The following is a 14616-nucleotide window of genomic DNA, read 5'->3' on the forward strand; positions in this document are numbered from 1 at the left end:
CGCATCATTTTTATTTCACCTCCTTAGGGCTGAAAGAGGGAAGGAAAAAGATAGTAAACACTCTTAGTAGGAAAGGCAGATGGTAACAGACAGGCTCAGCACTCAGTTAAAGGGGTCTACACCAGTACTTGAATGAGAAGGAAAAAGAATACCACTCTGTAATACTCTACACAGGTTAAGTAAAGAGTATCTATCTTTAGCCTCCTGCTTTTGAGCTCAGTTCCCTAAGTGAATGATCACTGAATGGAAAAAGGCTAACATTTTATAAATCAGTCTCGAAACAAAACAAAATTAAAAATATAGAGAAATTGTGATTTTGAACTTTTACTCATATATACAAATGGTTTCAGTATTCTTCCATCTACACCAAAAACAACAGTACATTTACTACAAGTCATCTGTGCAATCACAGAGTTGAGTGCATATTAAAAAGAAATAACCAGCATATTATAGGAGTTAAACAGTATAAACAGATTGATTACATTGACACAGATACAGCATCACCATTGTCTTCCTGCACAGCTCACTGATATATTATTTAAGTGCTTCGGCCAATACTAAGACTGTGACCAGCTGTGATTCAGTATTTTCTTCTGTGGAAACTGCAAAATGAGACAGAAGCTGGACTTCTGGCTACTGGGAGTCAGAAAGCTTTGACACGGGCCACTTCTTTTTTGAACAAAATATAAAGACCTAGAAAGACTGTGTGAAATTCAAGTTTCAATAAAAAAATTCAATCACAAAAAACCCATATCCAAAATAGCTATTTTACTCCAGAGAAGTGTACAGTAAATATTATGGAAACCATTATAATCATAAACGAAAACTAAAGTTTTGTTTTCTAAATGTAAATATATGATGTTATGACATATAATTGCTAATTACAAGTGCAAAAATTATGAAGTAACAATTTCTGTTTGTTTCTTACAGAAGAATGACCAAGCATTTTGTGAAACTTCAGGGGAATTAATTAAACAAAAAAACCCCCCAAAACAAACAAACAAACAAACAAAAAAAAAAGCAGGCAAGAATAATTTAGATATAAACCCATTTGGCCTAGTTAGCACTCACAGTTCTGTGTGCTGAATGTTAAAGTAAGTGTGTCACTCTGAAAAAGATTAACATTGCAAAAAAGGGCCAGATCACAGCCACAGCCAAGATGTATATAATGAAGTAATGAAGTGATGACATTCTACTGCAAGGGCTTAGACTTTCCATCTATATACGTAAGTAAACACTCTGCTCCAACAGATACACTACCACTAGATGAATTTATCCTTAACAAGATCAATGTTTACTGACTAGCTACAAAAATGAATCAAAACAGCCCAATAACCACAGCAAAGAGATATGAGAGCTGACTTCAGAATGAAAATGCACCACATGCAGTTTAATGGTGCCAAACTGTGGCTGACTTCAGACATGCTCTGAGACCCTGCTTTGACTGTTAGCTTTGAAAAACCAAACAACTGAAACTGTGCAAGAATGAAGGATAATGTCTTTAGAAATTATTATATTCCATGTCATTTCCCAATACTGCAAGTACTAAAGAAGTGGAAAGACAAAACAGCAAGCAGATGCACTCTTGCCCTTTGGATAAACTCTGACTTTTGCCCTGGACAAACAGGTAACAAAATATGCAAACCGTACCTGTATGAAGACTTAACAAGATAAAAGTATTTCCTTCAAGTTAGTTTTACCTTAACTAAATCCTTTTTCTAACAGACTGGCTATTCTGATTTCTCAGAGATGAAATACCAAGCCTAATACAGTTGAAAACCAAGTGTAGCAGTTCTCATTCTAGCTACTACACTCTATTACATTTTTATGAGATATACAGGAATATACATACATTCTGTATGGTATCAAATAAGAAGGTAAAAAGAATATCCCACTAAGCCATTCTAACTTGCCATTAAAAATGTTTTAATGGTCACAAAAGCATTTTTGTGAATATAGGCAAATATAATATACAATGTAATAATGGTGCTAAGCTTCACATTTGCTCCTTTCCTGCCTATATAGATAACATAAGAAAAGTCTACAGCTGATGAACTGATCTACTTGTTCAAAGTGTAGCACTATTTCCACACACACAGGACAACATCCATTCCCATTAATCAAGTGTCTTAGATAGGAAAATGAGATTGTGATAGTAAAGGAAACGTAAGTACACAGAAGTACCTGGGAAAAGAACTGACACTAATAAAAAGTACGAACTGAATTTACCACTGTTTTTATGTGAGCATTTGTCCTCTAACATCCACTAAAAATGGCTAAATTGGGATTTCAATTACAAAAATTTCGCTCATAAAGAGGTGCTCAAATGGGGAAACATTAATTACATAAAGCCACTTCAGATGTTCAGAGCAAGCTCTTTGCTAACACACGCATTAAAATTTTACTTTCACAGCAAATTAAACAAAACACTAAGTAATATACTTACCCACCCACAAAGCAGAGGATATAAAATGCAAAGTAAAATATAGCGAAGGGTCCAAAAGTTACTAGAAAAAGCACAAGGCCAAGACTTCCCCATCCCCATATGGAAAGACTGGTCTGTAAACAAGAACATACAGAAAAGCAATAATTAATATTATATTCATACAACTTTAATAAGTACAAGTAATACTTGTACTTTCTATAATGTTTGATACATTTTAACCAGATACAAGCTTTGTTTGATGAAACAAAAAATTACCCTTGTTTTTAAGAGTATATTGCTATCAAATATGTCCCCCATTATACTGTGGGCCACTAATCCAGCTTAGCCAACATTAGAGCATTTTTCTTTCAAATACTGTTCCTTATCTCTTATTTCAGATAAAACTATCATCCTTTAAGGTGCCACCTTTTTCTTTTCTATTCTCCTTTAGTGCATTTTTTTTCTTGAGATCTCTTCCTCCTCACTTCTTCCCCTATCCCCACCGTGAGAAAAGTTCTCCACCATCTCCTAGGAAAAAGCAGACTTTGTGACAGAACAGGAAGAGACAATACAGCTTTGTTTTATACATCTAAACATGTTATTTTCTACAACCAAGCAATACTGTTTCCTCCCTAGATCAAACAAGGTGCAAGACTAAAAAGGCATCCCTTTTTCCAGTCGAGCCACAGGCGGGTCAATGAGTGCACCAAATAACTGGCACAAGTATACTTTTCCACATAAATCAAAGGGAGGGAAACCTCAGCAACTGATACCTGGGCAGTGGAAGGGAGGCAAGGGTTGTTTGAAACGCCCATGAAGAAGTTAAAGTCAGAGCACATGTGGGACTGGTGGGATTTTGGGGGTTGATGTCTGGCATAAATGCAGCAGGCAAAACTCCACCTGCACTGGCAGCCACCAGGAGTACAAAAAAGCAGCGAGATTCCAGTTACAGGTTATAGTGTGACTGCATTTACATATACCCATTATACACACATACTTGATCTATCTATACAGACAGATGTGTGCCTGTACATACCTGTACATACATGCATGGTCATCTAAAAAATCAAGGCAGTGAAAACATGACTGATCTGAGTGACAACAGTTTTTAGACCATCACAATGCTGCAATGCAGTCAACAAAGCTTATATAAATTTAATTCAATCTAGTCTCTAGTTCAATATGGAAAGCATGCTTCAGCCAAGACCCAAGAGTGTGAAACACAACGATGACAAGTATTTATAGGCCACCCAAACTGTTCCAGCTCTAAGGTTCTCAAAATTTTTTTCTTGGTTGCTGCTGTTGTCTAATTTACACCTTTCCTAACAGTGATCAAATGACACCCTGATGGGAACCCAGAAAACTGTGTCAACAAGTAACACTAAGAAAGTATTCAAATAAACTCGTCTTGCAGTTTGACATTTAGAAAACAAACAGAGTTTGAACACCAGATTTGCAGAGAGCCCTTTTTTAGCTTTTAATATGAAGGAGCTACAACTCATTTCTCTCAAGGAACTATTTAGATTTCATCTTTTAATTTTAGGCATAGGATTAAAAAAAAATCAACTTTTTTTGAAAAAGTTTTTAAAATCCTATAGAGAATGAAAAAGAATATAAATTAAGGCTCCTATATAAAGCAGCTTTGATTATTTTTTGAGAGCAAGATCAAAAAGCAAAAGCACAGCTCTGAGGAGACTTTCACAGATCTAAACTGTAATAATCAGAATTATTTAATTCTTCCTAGTTGAAAGTTTAAACCTTATGATGAAATTCTATTTTCTTCCTAGCTGAACTTTCCTAGCAGGAGATACGAGTTGTACTGGCTTTGTTCTGAGTGTTTGAGGCTGGGAAAAATTAAACATACAAGTATGTAGATAAGCGTAATTAAAGTGCAGCAATTAAAAAAATGCATTGCAAGTTATTAAATTCTCTTTAAGTTGAGGAATTGCTTCAATAGATAATATAAACCACAAAATCCACACTACTAAAATCACAACCGAGTAGAAGATTTTGTTGTTTTGTTGATTGATATTAAGTAAGTGCAGTAGATAATTGTGGCTTCCAGTTCATGAAGAGAGCCCATAAGAAAGAAAGAAACTATTCACAATGTAGTGACAGAACAAGGGGGAATGGCTTCAAACAGAGACTAAATTTAGGTTAGATATAAGGTGATGGTGAGCACTGCTGAGTGCACTCTGGGCTGAGGCTGCCCAGAGAAGCTGTGGATGCCCCAACCCTGACAGTGTTCAAGGCCAGGCTGCTTGGGGCATTGAGCAACCTGGTCTAGCAGAAAGTATTCCTGCTACATGGTGGGGGTGTTGGAACTACATGATCTTTAAGGTCCTTCCCAACCCAAACCATTCTAGGACACACTTTTTTCTAATTGAAAAAAAAGAAACAAAAAACCATGGCAAATGCAAGAATTAACTAAAACATGAGCCCCCACTGCACTCTACATTCAATACAAAAAGAAGATTCAGCATATTCATATCCTCAGAAACACATTTTAAAACTTCTGCAGAGCATTACAAGCATGATAAAGAAGATATGCACACAGAAGACAGCATTTAATGATGGTCTTTTTATGTCAAAAACCCATTATGCTTAATCGCATCATTCCAAAAAGTTTAAGTTCTAAATATGGGATAAGCACACTAAATGACTTAATTAAACTAGATGGATGTATAGTCAGAGTTGGATGAATGCATAATTAACAAAGAAAGCTCTATAACTCTAATAAATAAAACAGTGACCTTTTGTCCTATGCTCCAGTTTTGCAATTTAGCATACGGGTACAGAGATTCAAATCTCATGTGGTATTTTAATAGGATTTCTTAAAAATCGTACAACTTGGTACACTGCAGGAAGCACAACAGATACTGGCCCAATTCTCGTATATTCTAATGAGTGCTTTATAATCTTAAGGATTTTGAGACATTCAAAGGGATTAAATCATCAGGATGGTACCCTTTCTGCTGACTGTAAACAAAACTTTCCCTGACTCCACACTTCTTGAAGGGACTTCAGCAGTAAGACTCCTAGGGAAAAAAAATGAAAACTTAGAAGTTCTTTATACATAAAACCCAACTGTTTTTGAATAAAATGGTACACAGATGTGACTATACAGCTGGTCAGTATGAAAATAGTTCAGGTATTCCAACTCGAACTTCACTTACAGCTTATTTCCAAATTCTATTTATAATGTTAATTTTTAGAAGATTTACAGATTTAGTGAAGCTCTGTTAGTCATACTAAAGTTGGTTGCAGGGTGAATGCTTACCACCCCTGACACAAAGAACAAACCAGTCTTCTGAAGAAATGGTGTGATTGCTGGTGCTTAAGTCACAGCTATCCAGACCCTTTAAAAGAAGCCGACCTGCCCTATATCGGCAGGGCAAACTTCCAAGCTGACCTGGCACAGTGCTGTTCACTGACTTTCAAGGAATTAGGGACAGTTACCTAAAGCCTGAAGAGATACACAGGCCTTAGTGCTGTGGTAGGCATGGTGGGTTATATACTGTGTGCATACACATGGGTAAAGGATGTTTATTCCATGTCAGCAGCTGCTCCACTTCATCAGTTTTAGCCACCACTACAGATACTCTATGTTTGTCTCACCATCATCACTTCCTAGTTTTCAAGTTTAAGAATTTGCAAAGACTTCTGCACAATATTACCAAGGCCATATATATATATATATATATATATATATATAAAATGGGTTAACGCAGCATTGTGGTCACACACAGTAACTTCCTTTCCACAGTTGGAGTTGCTTCAGCAAAACAAACTGCAGTTGAAGTACAGGGGTGTCTGTAAGCTCCAACAGTACACTGCAGAGGCTCATCAGGTGTCAGAAAACATAAAAAGGTGAAAACTCATATGTGCTTGATTCAGCTTTTACAGCTAAAAAACCAGGCACCTCAATGACATCTGCTTGTTGGTTTTTTTTAACTAGGTTTTGTTCATTTTTCACATTGAATGTTTTTTCCACAGTATACAGCCAAGTACTAAAAGCAGTACATAAAGAATTTGCTTTCTTATGCATATTTTCTTTTTCTTTCTTTAGTTTATGCTTCCTAATCAAGGCAATATTTTGATAGTTAAAGCTGCACGCCATTATGGCTAGTAGTGCTGAGCTAAGCCTGATTACATCACTTAACATGACTACTCAAACAGAAGTTTCTAGAAATTATTTATTCCAGAAACAAACAAAATTATGTCTTACTAAAAAGTGCCTTCAACAGGTTTCTTATTTGTTTAATCCATTTGACAATCTTTCAGACCTTTGCCCCTCACCCATTTTTGAGCGAGATCTTCGGTCTTGACACATCTTCCTCTAGAAATGATTCACCAAGGTAATGTAAATTTGTTGTTTGGATTTGAGCTAGCGCTGTCAACTTTAGCTTGCAAGTGGCAGTGCTACCTTAGGCTTAGGGCAAAACAAGTGTTACTCCACAAGTGCAGATGACAGGGTCTTCCTAGCCCCCTCTGCCACTGAACAGAGGACAAGCATTTCCACTCATGCAGCTCTGGGTGCCACCACGCTCCTACTCCAGTGAGAAGCTCCTGTTCCAGGCACTTGTCTCTCGTCACAATTCCCACACACATTGGGTGGGAATTGTGGCTTCAAGTTTGGAGACACAGTTCAAATGCCATACAAGAAGGCCGGGCTCTGGAATCATCTGCTTGTCAATCTTATTAAAGCTGAGGCAGAAGACAATTTAAATCTTACATCGGCATCCAAAAGACTGATTCCACCTTGGAAGATTATAATTTGTGATTGTTTTCACATTTAATGGTCACAACAGAACAATGTGAGCTTTTAAAGAACAGCAACATTTTAAAACAAAAACATGTTTCTTTGCTCACAATTCTTTCACTCTTGTTGATCAAATTACATTTTTCCATTAATATTTTAAAAGTTACAGTAACTGGCCTGTTTGTAACAGACACTGTAAACTATCTTTTGCCGTTTGGGTAGTTTAAATGATCTGGGGTTGTTTCTTTTTCATGCCTCTTCTGGGCTCACATTAAAAAAATTGTCAGGGATTGCATTTACAGTAGATGTCAAGTTTAATTTTGTTAATTCCACACATCTGCCTTTTAATTTGACTTCCATTTTGAGTGCAAATGGAACATGTTCACATATAAGCTTTTCTATAATTAAGGTGAGTGTCACTTTTGTCAAGTGATTAAAAAGATTATTTTAGGTTTCAAATTACTGTCTCTTTCACTAGCATGACAAGTAAAATTGGAAAGCTGTACCAACCAGAGTGCCAATTTCAGTGCAATGAAATTGTTACGTTACACCACTCAGAGAAATATTTAACAATTTTGAAATAAACCATTAACAACTTTGTAGTTATATCCTCCTATCTGCCAAAGTTAAAGCAATCATCTAAAATATATGTCAACATGGTTTTGACTTCTGCATATAATGATTTCCTAACAGCACTGAAGGTCTTTTTTTAACCTTTTTCTTCTTATCCTTTTGCCCTTTTCCTTCCTTAGCCCGAAAAGGCAAAGGAAAAAAACACCCTAAAGTCCACTCCTACTGCATACTATGGAAAAATAATTGTGGTGAATCGACACAATAATTTACTGCAGTACTCCCAAAGAAATTCTTGGGATTAAAAAAAAAAAAAAATTTAAAGGATTTTACATAGTCTATTTTGCTTTTATTTTTCTAAGTTTAGACTGTTTGGGGTTTTTTCCCAAAGAAAGCTTAAAATATGCTTTAAAAATAAAGCATATAAATATACACTAAAATCTTTTAAATAAATAAAGAAGGAAATGTTAACTAATGTTAAGAGTTAAGAAGTTTGGCCAATGCAGTTTTTTCCAGGTAGAGTAGCGTTCCCGCTGGTCCCTCATGATTGCACAGGCTGCAAACTCTGCTGCAAGCAAGAGTCCATCCGTCCCCTCTCTACCTCACCTCCCCTTCTTCCCCTAACACACACTTTGGATGTCAAATAGCTTAATTACTTATTAATTCAAACACAATCATGTCTAACTGTTCTGAGTTTGGGTTTTCCTGCTGTTCCTCACACTGCATGAAACAGCAAAGCTTTTGGGATCATTTTCTCCTACTCTCCCCGAGGCTATTCAAGGCAGCCAACAGATTAGGCTCTAATATCCCGGATAGGTGACAATTTTTCATCTGTATTCACTATTACTGCAATTTTATTGCTGAAGCTCATGTTCAGAATGAGTTAATGCAGCATTGTGGACACACACAGTAACTTTCTTTCCACAGTTGGAGTTGCTTCAGCAAAATAAACTGCAGTTGAAGTAGTTTGATTATTGCAAACATTTAAATGAAAATACATGCTAACACTTTTGTTAAATATGCAACATTACAGTGTGTAACTAGAAAGATTAAAAGTTATTGTGCACATTACTTCAATTTTACTATTTATCCAGAGAACAACAAATTCCCTTACTAAAACTTTACTGTTTGCAATAATCAGAATATTACTATACAACTTGTAATATAATTAAAAATAAAAACATTATGTTTTATATTTTGATACAACTGGGTTTTTTGCAAGAAGAAGACCAATTTTCTGTTTAACACTTACAGTTTTATAAGAAATGATAAATATTTTCAGTGTCATATTTTCTTCTCAAGAGAACACTCAAGAGTCAAGATTATTTTTTCCTCCTCTCTTACACCTGGCTTTGCCACCATTGCTCATCATTACATGAAATTCGGAAGGAAAATGTTAATTTTGAACTGACCTTCATTTTACTACCCTTTATTTCCAGTGCTAACAGTTACTTTATTAAATAGCAGAAGTATCAGCAAGGGACAGAAAGTTTTGTTCATGTAACCTTTTTTTGAGCGGCCCAAGTACTTAACTTTCTGTGAAAAATAAAGAGGCCACCTTCACAGATACACACTCTTTCTGATAACATGTTTGCATCAAAACCCAGTCTGAATCATGTTGTAGTTAAAGGACATGGAATTTTGGTCAAATTTAAAAGAAGCACTTGAGCATCTTGGATAGCAATGGGAAATAAGAGATACAAGCCCAAATTTCTGCTACTTTCTTGAATATAAAAGTGACATACTCAAACTCATCTTTAATACAAATTCCAAGGAAGTGATCCTTTTCCTTTGTAACAATCCATTTTGACTTGTATCCAAGCTAATTTATTTATTTGGACAGAAAGCAAGACAAAAAGATAAAAGCATTTTGGCTCCCCTTAGGTGACTGAAACAAGGCCAGGCTTGACAGGATTGCCTAAGGTGATGTAAAGTGAGAGAATAAAGTAATCCCTCTAACTCCATCTTGAATGCAAGCCAATGAGATAATCTAGACTGTTCCACATCCAGCCTCTGGATAAAGAGATTATATCTACTTCAAGTTTTTCTGGTGCAAAATAGTGGCAAAGGGGAGAGAGGGGGAAGCCTCCAAAATCTTTAGCAGGTGAATAAAACAAAGGCCTGTTCTCCTATATGGCTCAAAATAATGAGGTCACAGGTGCTAAATCAAGAAAATGTTATTGCGTATTTTATTTGTGACTACTGCTCAAGCAGCATCTCAAGCTTTTTACTTTCCTGCAGCAAGGAGTTACCTAAAAGTTCTTGTCACCTTTTTTTTCCACTGCTTAAGAAACCTGATACCACTGAAAGAACTTTAAAAATCATGAGCTTTGCTTTGAGAACAATTTCTACCACCTCAGCTTCTAATATTTATCTGTATGGAAATGTATCTGTATGCACTAAATGAGTCTCTCTCCACAAGAATCAGATCTAGTGGTTATCTCTTTATGATTCTATTAAAAACATGCAGGCAGACCTCACAGATACAATTGTATGGGACACATTTTTAAAAAGGTTTCTTCATACCTTAAGATCTAAGCTTTTGGAAGGTAGAGAAGAAATTTCTTTAGTTCTAAGCTGTTCTTCCATAGCAGTGGTAATTTCAACTCAGCATCCCTTCTACCAAGCAATAAGCATCTGCCTACTCCTGGAACTTAAATCTCTGTTACACTTGCCCAATTTATACCATTACTGAAAAAAATATATAAAGATTACTTACATAAACACTGTTTTGCACAGAGTCTTTTTTTTCAAAGGCAATGCATTATTGTCTATGATCTTTACAGGGAGAACAAAGTGGAAAAGGTGGGCTATAAGAGGTCTGATGAACAATGATTACTTCTCCTAAAATAAATTCATTCTTTTTTTCTATAGAGATACCACACAATTTCATAGCAGTGGCTGTGTATAAAACAGTGCAGTCTTAAATTGACAGAATCAGCTCAAAAAAGAATAAATACAAAAAAGATACAGTTTCTGCTTTGGAAAATCTCGCTACCTTTAAACAACAATCCCACTACAACAGAAATGAAGTAAAAGCACACAGTTTTTGCAAATACAGAAGTGTCAAGGACATAAAGGTACAAAATAAGACAAATTATATAAAATTTGGAACATTTTGGAACTGCACATTGCAGCAGCAATCATTGAACTTTATTGTTTTGCTTTTTCCTAAACAACTCATCACATGCAAACAGCAGACAACACCTTCAAATTTTATACTCACAAAAATACTAAGATTTTTGTTTCTATCACTTGATGACTTGCTTGAAAGCAGCAATAAGCAAATAATTATTTTCAAGTAAATTCCTTAAAACCAGTAGTTTCTTCTACACAGACTGATAAACCATACATTTCAATACATATCTGCAGGATGTGTGATTTTTTTTTTTTTTTACTGAGAGTTAAACATTTTATATGTGTTTATACATATTTCACAAATACACGAATATATACACACACAAAATCCAGTACTGTGGTAAGTTTACTGCAGAAAGATTTAGTAATTAATTTCTGATCGACCTTTTAGTACTCTGGCTTCATCAGGCTATAAAATTAGTCATCAAAGAGTTTTGTTAAGCTCTTTAACCCACTTGGTAATATTATGTTGCTATTTGCAGCAAAATTTTCAGCATTATTCCACTAAAGTTAACGTGCAACCACTTTGGTCACAGTATCCTTTGCCAGTACATACCACAATTTAATACATCCCAAATACGCAACATTCCTCATCTAGATGAAAAAGTTACTTTAAAAATACTAAGCTAAAAACATAACTTTCGAATATTTTTATCAAGGACTGTACTAAATATAAAGATTGACCCTACTTGCCTTATTAGGTCAGGTTATAAATCTGAAAGAATACAAGCGGAAGAAGCCAATTCACATTATCTATCATAATTGCTAGGAATCCTCCAATAACAAACATACTCAACAAGACTGAAAATTTATTTCCACAATGTCTCTAGTCATAAAGGCTGTTGTCTCTAAATACAGTCATACCACCTATCGCTGCAGAATTATTTTGGGAAATGAAATATTGTGGTTAAAACATTCCTATCCTTTTTACTACTCCTAAAAAAATGTTTGTTGGGTATTTTTGTTTTTTTTTTTTAATTTACTAAAAAGGAGGAAAAAAGCTGTAAGTATTAATGCAGTGTTCATAAAGGAAAATCATGTTGAGTTTCTCACCTGTAATGCAAAATGTCACATTTACTGAAGACAGTACTATAATTGCTATCATGGAATTAAAAAAAAAAACAAAATTTAACAGAAAGCCACCATAAATGACTTCCCAGAGTGTATCGGCAGCCAAAGACCAGCAGCAACAATGAAGGTGCAGGCCAAGGAAAAAGGAAAAATATGTGCCAGGCAGCATCACCTCAGTCCCTAAGAAGGTTGCGAACAACCAAAAGATTTACCGAGTGCAAATCATGCCTGACCAACCCAAGTGGTTTCTCTGCTGAAACAAGTGATGCTGAGGACAAGGGTGGGGCCTTAGATGACGTGCACTTGGCCTTTAGCACAATATCCCACAGCTCCCTTATCACTAAGTTGGTGAGGGACAGGCCAGATGAGTGCATTTAAAGGTGAGTGAAAAATGCCAGATGCAAACACATGATCAGCAGTACAGAGTTCAGTGTGCAGCCAGTGACCAGGTGGGAACCTTCACGGATCAACAGGGGACTGATGATGCCTGAGCAATGTGGGTGATGTGACACAGTGAACTCTCACTAAAAGGGTGCACAGAATCCCTTAGTGGGGCGAGCACTCATTACACTGTAGAGTTCTAAGGTGTGTCAACAGGCTGGAGAAAGGGGCTGACAGGAACCTCATCAAGTTCAACAAGAACGAGCACAGGTTGGCATCCGGGGTGGACTAACCCTGGGCCACAATACAGTCTGGGGCCCACTCTCTACAAAGCAGCTCTGCACAAAGACAGGTGGGCTGTAAGGTGAACACAAGTCAGCAGCATGCCATTGTAGCAAAGGTGGCCAACAACATTCTATCCTCTGTCAGCACAAGTGTCACCAGCAGAGACAGCAAAGTGAACCTTCCTCTCCATTTGGAACCATTCCTCTCCATCCCTGGAGTACTGGGTCCAGGTTTGGTCTTCCTGTTACAATACAAATCCATCTGGAAACCAATGGACAAAATCCAATTCCATCACAAAGGATTTTGTGCTAAAATAAAATATATCTATATTATGAAGTCACACACTGGCTACACTTGCCACCAGGAGAAGGGTAGATTTAGAAAGCTTGTTGGTACACCTAATTAACATTCTGACCCCCTTTTATGTGACTGAGAAGTAACACCATTTTTAAAGTATTACCCCCCCACCCTCTCCCTGGTGCTCACCTTTGTCTTCAAACATAAACAAGTCGTCTCTAGACTCTTACCACCAAAATAATAAAGAGCATCTACTGCCTAAACACTGGATTCTGAAGAAACAGCTACCAACAACTGCATTCACAGATTTTACTATTTTGGCAGATTTGTTTTGTTCTTTTAATTCCAAGACCTCACTCAGTGCCAGCATCTGAACTAGTTTCAGTTTGCACTCCTGCTTGCAGTGATCACCCCTTCACTGTAACTGATTTCTTGTAAAAAATGTACTGATAGTTTCACAACTGTTCTTAAAACTATATAGTGCTTTTTAATCAGCATCATAATCTACAAGCTGGAAAATGAAATGGATACTAAGAATAGAACTCCAAAGATCAGAGTATGCACCACAAAGAATTTGTTGTCAGTACACAACAAGTAGGATCCTAAGGTGTAAATACAGTCCATTTTTAAGAAACTTAAAACCACTGACAGAATACTAGCACCTTCCTTTGAAGATTGTGATGTTACTCTACTGTTTTCTTCAAAAGTTTAAATTTTATGCAGTTCTCTGAGTGCCACAGGTTTTCTCCAGTTATATAAATAAAACACAGAAACTCTGATACAACCACTATTTCACTACAAATTCCCAGTGGTCTCTCTGAGAGTACATCTGAACTCCTACAGGGCCAAATTTTGCATGAAGCATGCTTGCTGGATGAAGACAAAATAACCATGGAAACAGCTGTTATACAAAGTGACGCAAACCTTTACAAAGCTAGAGTAAGCCTAAAAACTTACTGCTCTTCTCAACTGTTTTTCTGGACAGAATATCACACAGTTAGACAAAGTAAAGCAAGAGAAAGAGATCAGTTCAGTGTCAGCAAGTTTTCCAGTAGTTCACAGTATACGAAATTCTGCAACCACTTTAATAAGCAGCTGATGCCTAACTCTTCACAGAATGGACAGTGCCAACACAGAAAATCACCACTCCAATTTTGCTTTGAATCAGCAAAGGAGAAATTGTTTCAATATTACTGTCTTTTTCTAATGGGACAAATGTAATAGGAATGTAACAGAAACAAATAAAATCTTTCCCCTTCATGTATTTAATATCCTCCTTTTCCAATCCCTCCTCCAGTCTTTATTGTTTGTGTGCTTTACCTGCTTGTTTTCCAAAGATGTTTGCGCCCCATCCCTTTCAGGAAGGCTTGCTCACTCCATGAATCTCTTTGACAGTCCTCTCTGCACCTTTGCCTTTCCCTTCACACCTGAGAAGGGAAACTGCTGTTTGCTGCCTGCACAACCCTGAGCAACTCCACAGGTTTTATTCAGTGGTTTGCTACAGAACGCTGCTGGCAGCACTGCAGGTAAGTGTAAGCAGAGAGAAGCTTCCTACAACTTCTTCCAAGACTCTCCCCATGACCTCTGTCCTGGCCTCTCTGTGGAAGCAAAGAGCCTGTTGAGTATCCTAGATGAATCCTCTAGCCTCATGTAGTCATCTTCTTCCTTGTACCAAATCCGGGCCCAG

At 36.6% G+C, this 14616-nt stretch overlaps 1 protein-coding gene across 2 annotated transcripts in view; it reads right to left on the minus strand.

Annotated features, from left to right (window-relative positions):
- Nucleotides 1-14616, minus strand: part of SNX13 (sorting nexin 13) — a 62199-nt gene that overhangs the window by 38859 nt on the left and 8724 nt on the right. For both annotated transcript variants that reach the window (XM_054273967.1, XM_054273966.1), the window contains exon 2: nt 2447-2559. In XM_054273967.1, the coding sequence (XP_054129942.1) occupies nt 2447-2559 (113 nt within the window). The remainder of the gene's footprint in view (nt 1-2446; nt 2560-14616) is intronic.

Source organism: Melozone crissalis, unplaced genomic scaffold (assembly GCF_028551555.1).
Source record: "Melozone crissalis strain CALT ecotype California unplaced genomic scaffold, PUWL_Pcris_2 ptg000016l_1, whole genome shotgun sequence".
Classification (NCBI taxonomy): Eukaryota; Metazoa; Chordata; class Aves; order Passeriformes; family Passerellidae; genus Melozone; species Melozone crissalis.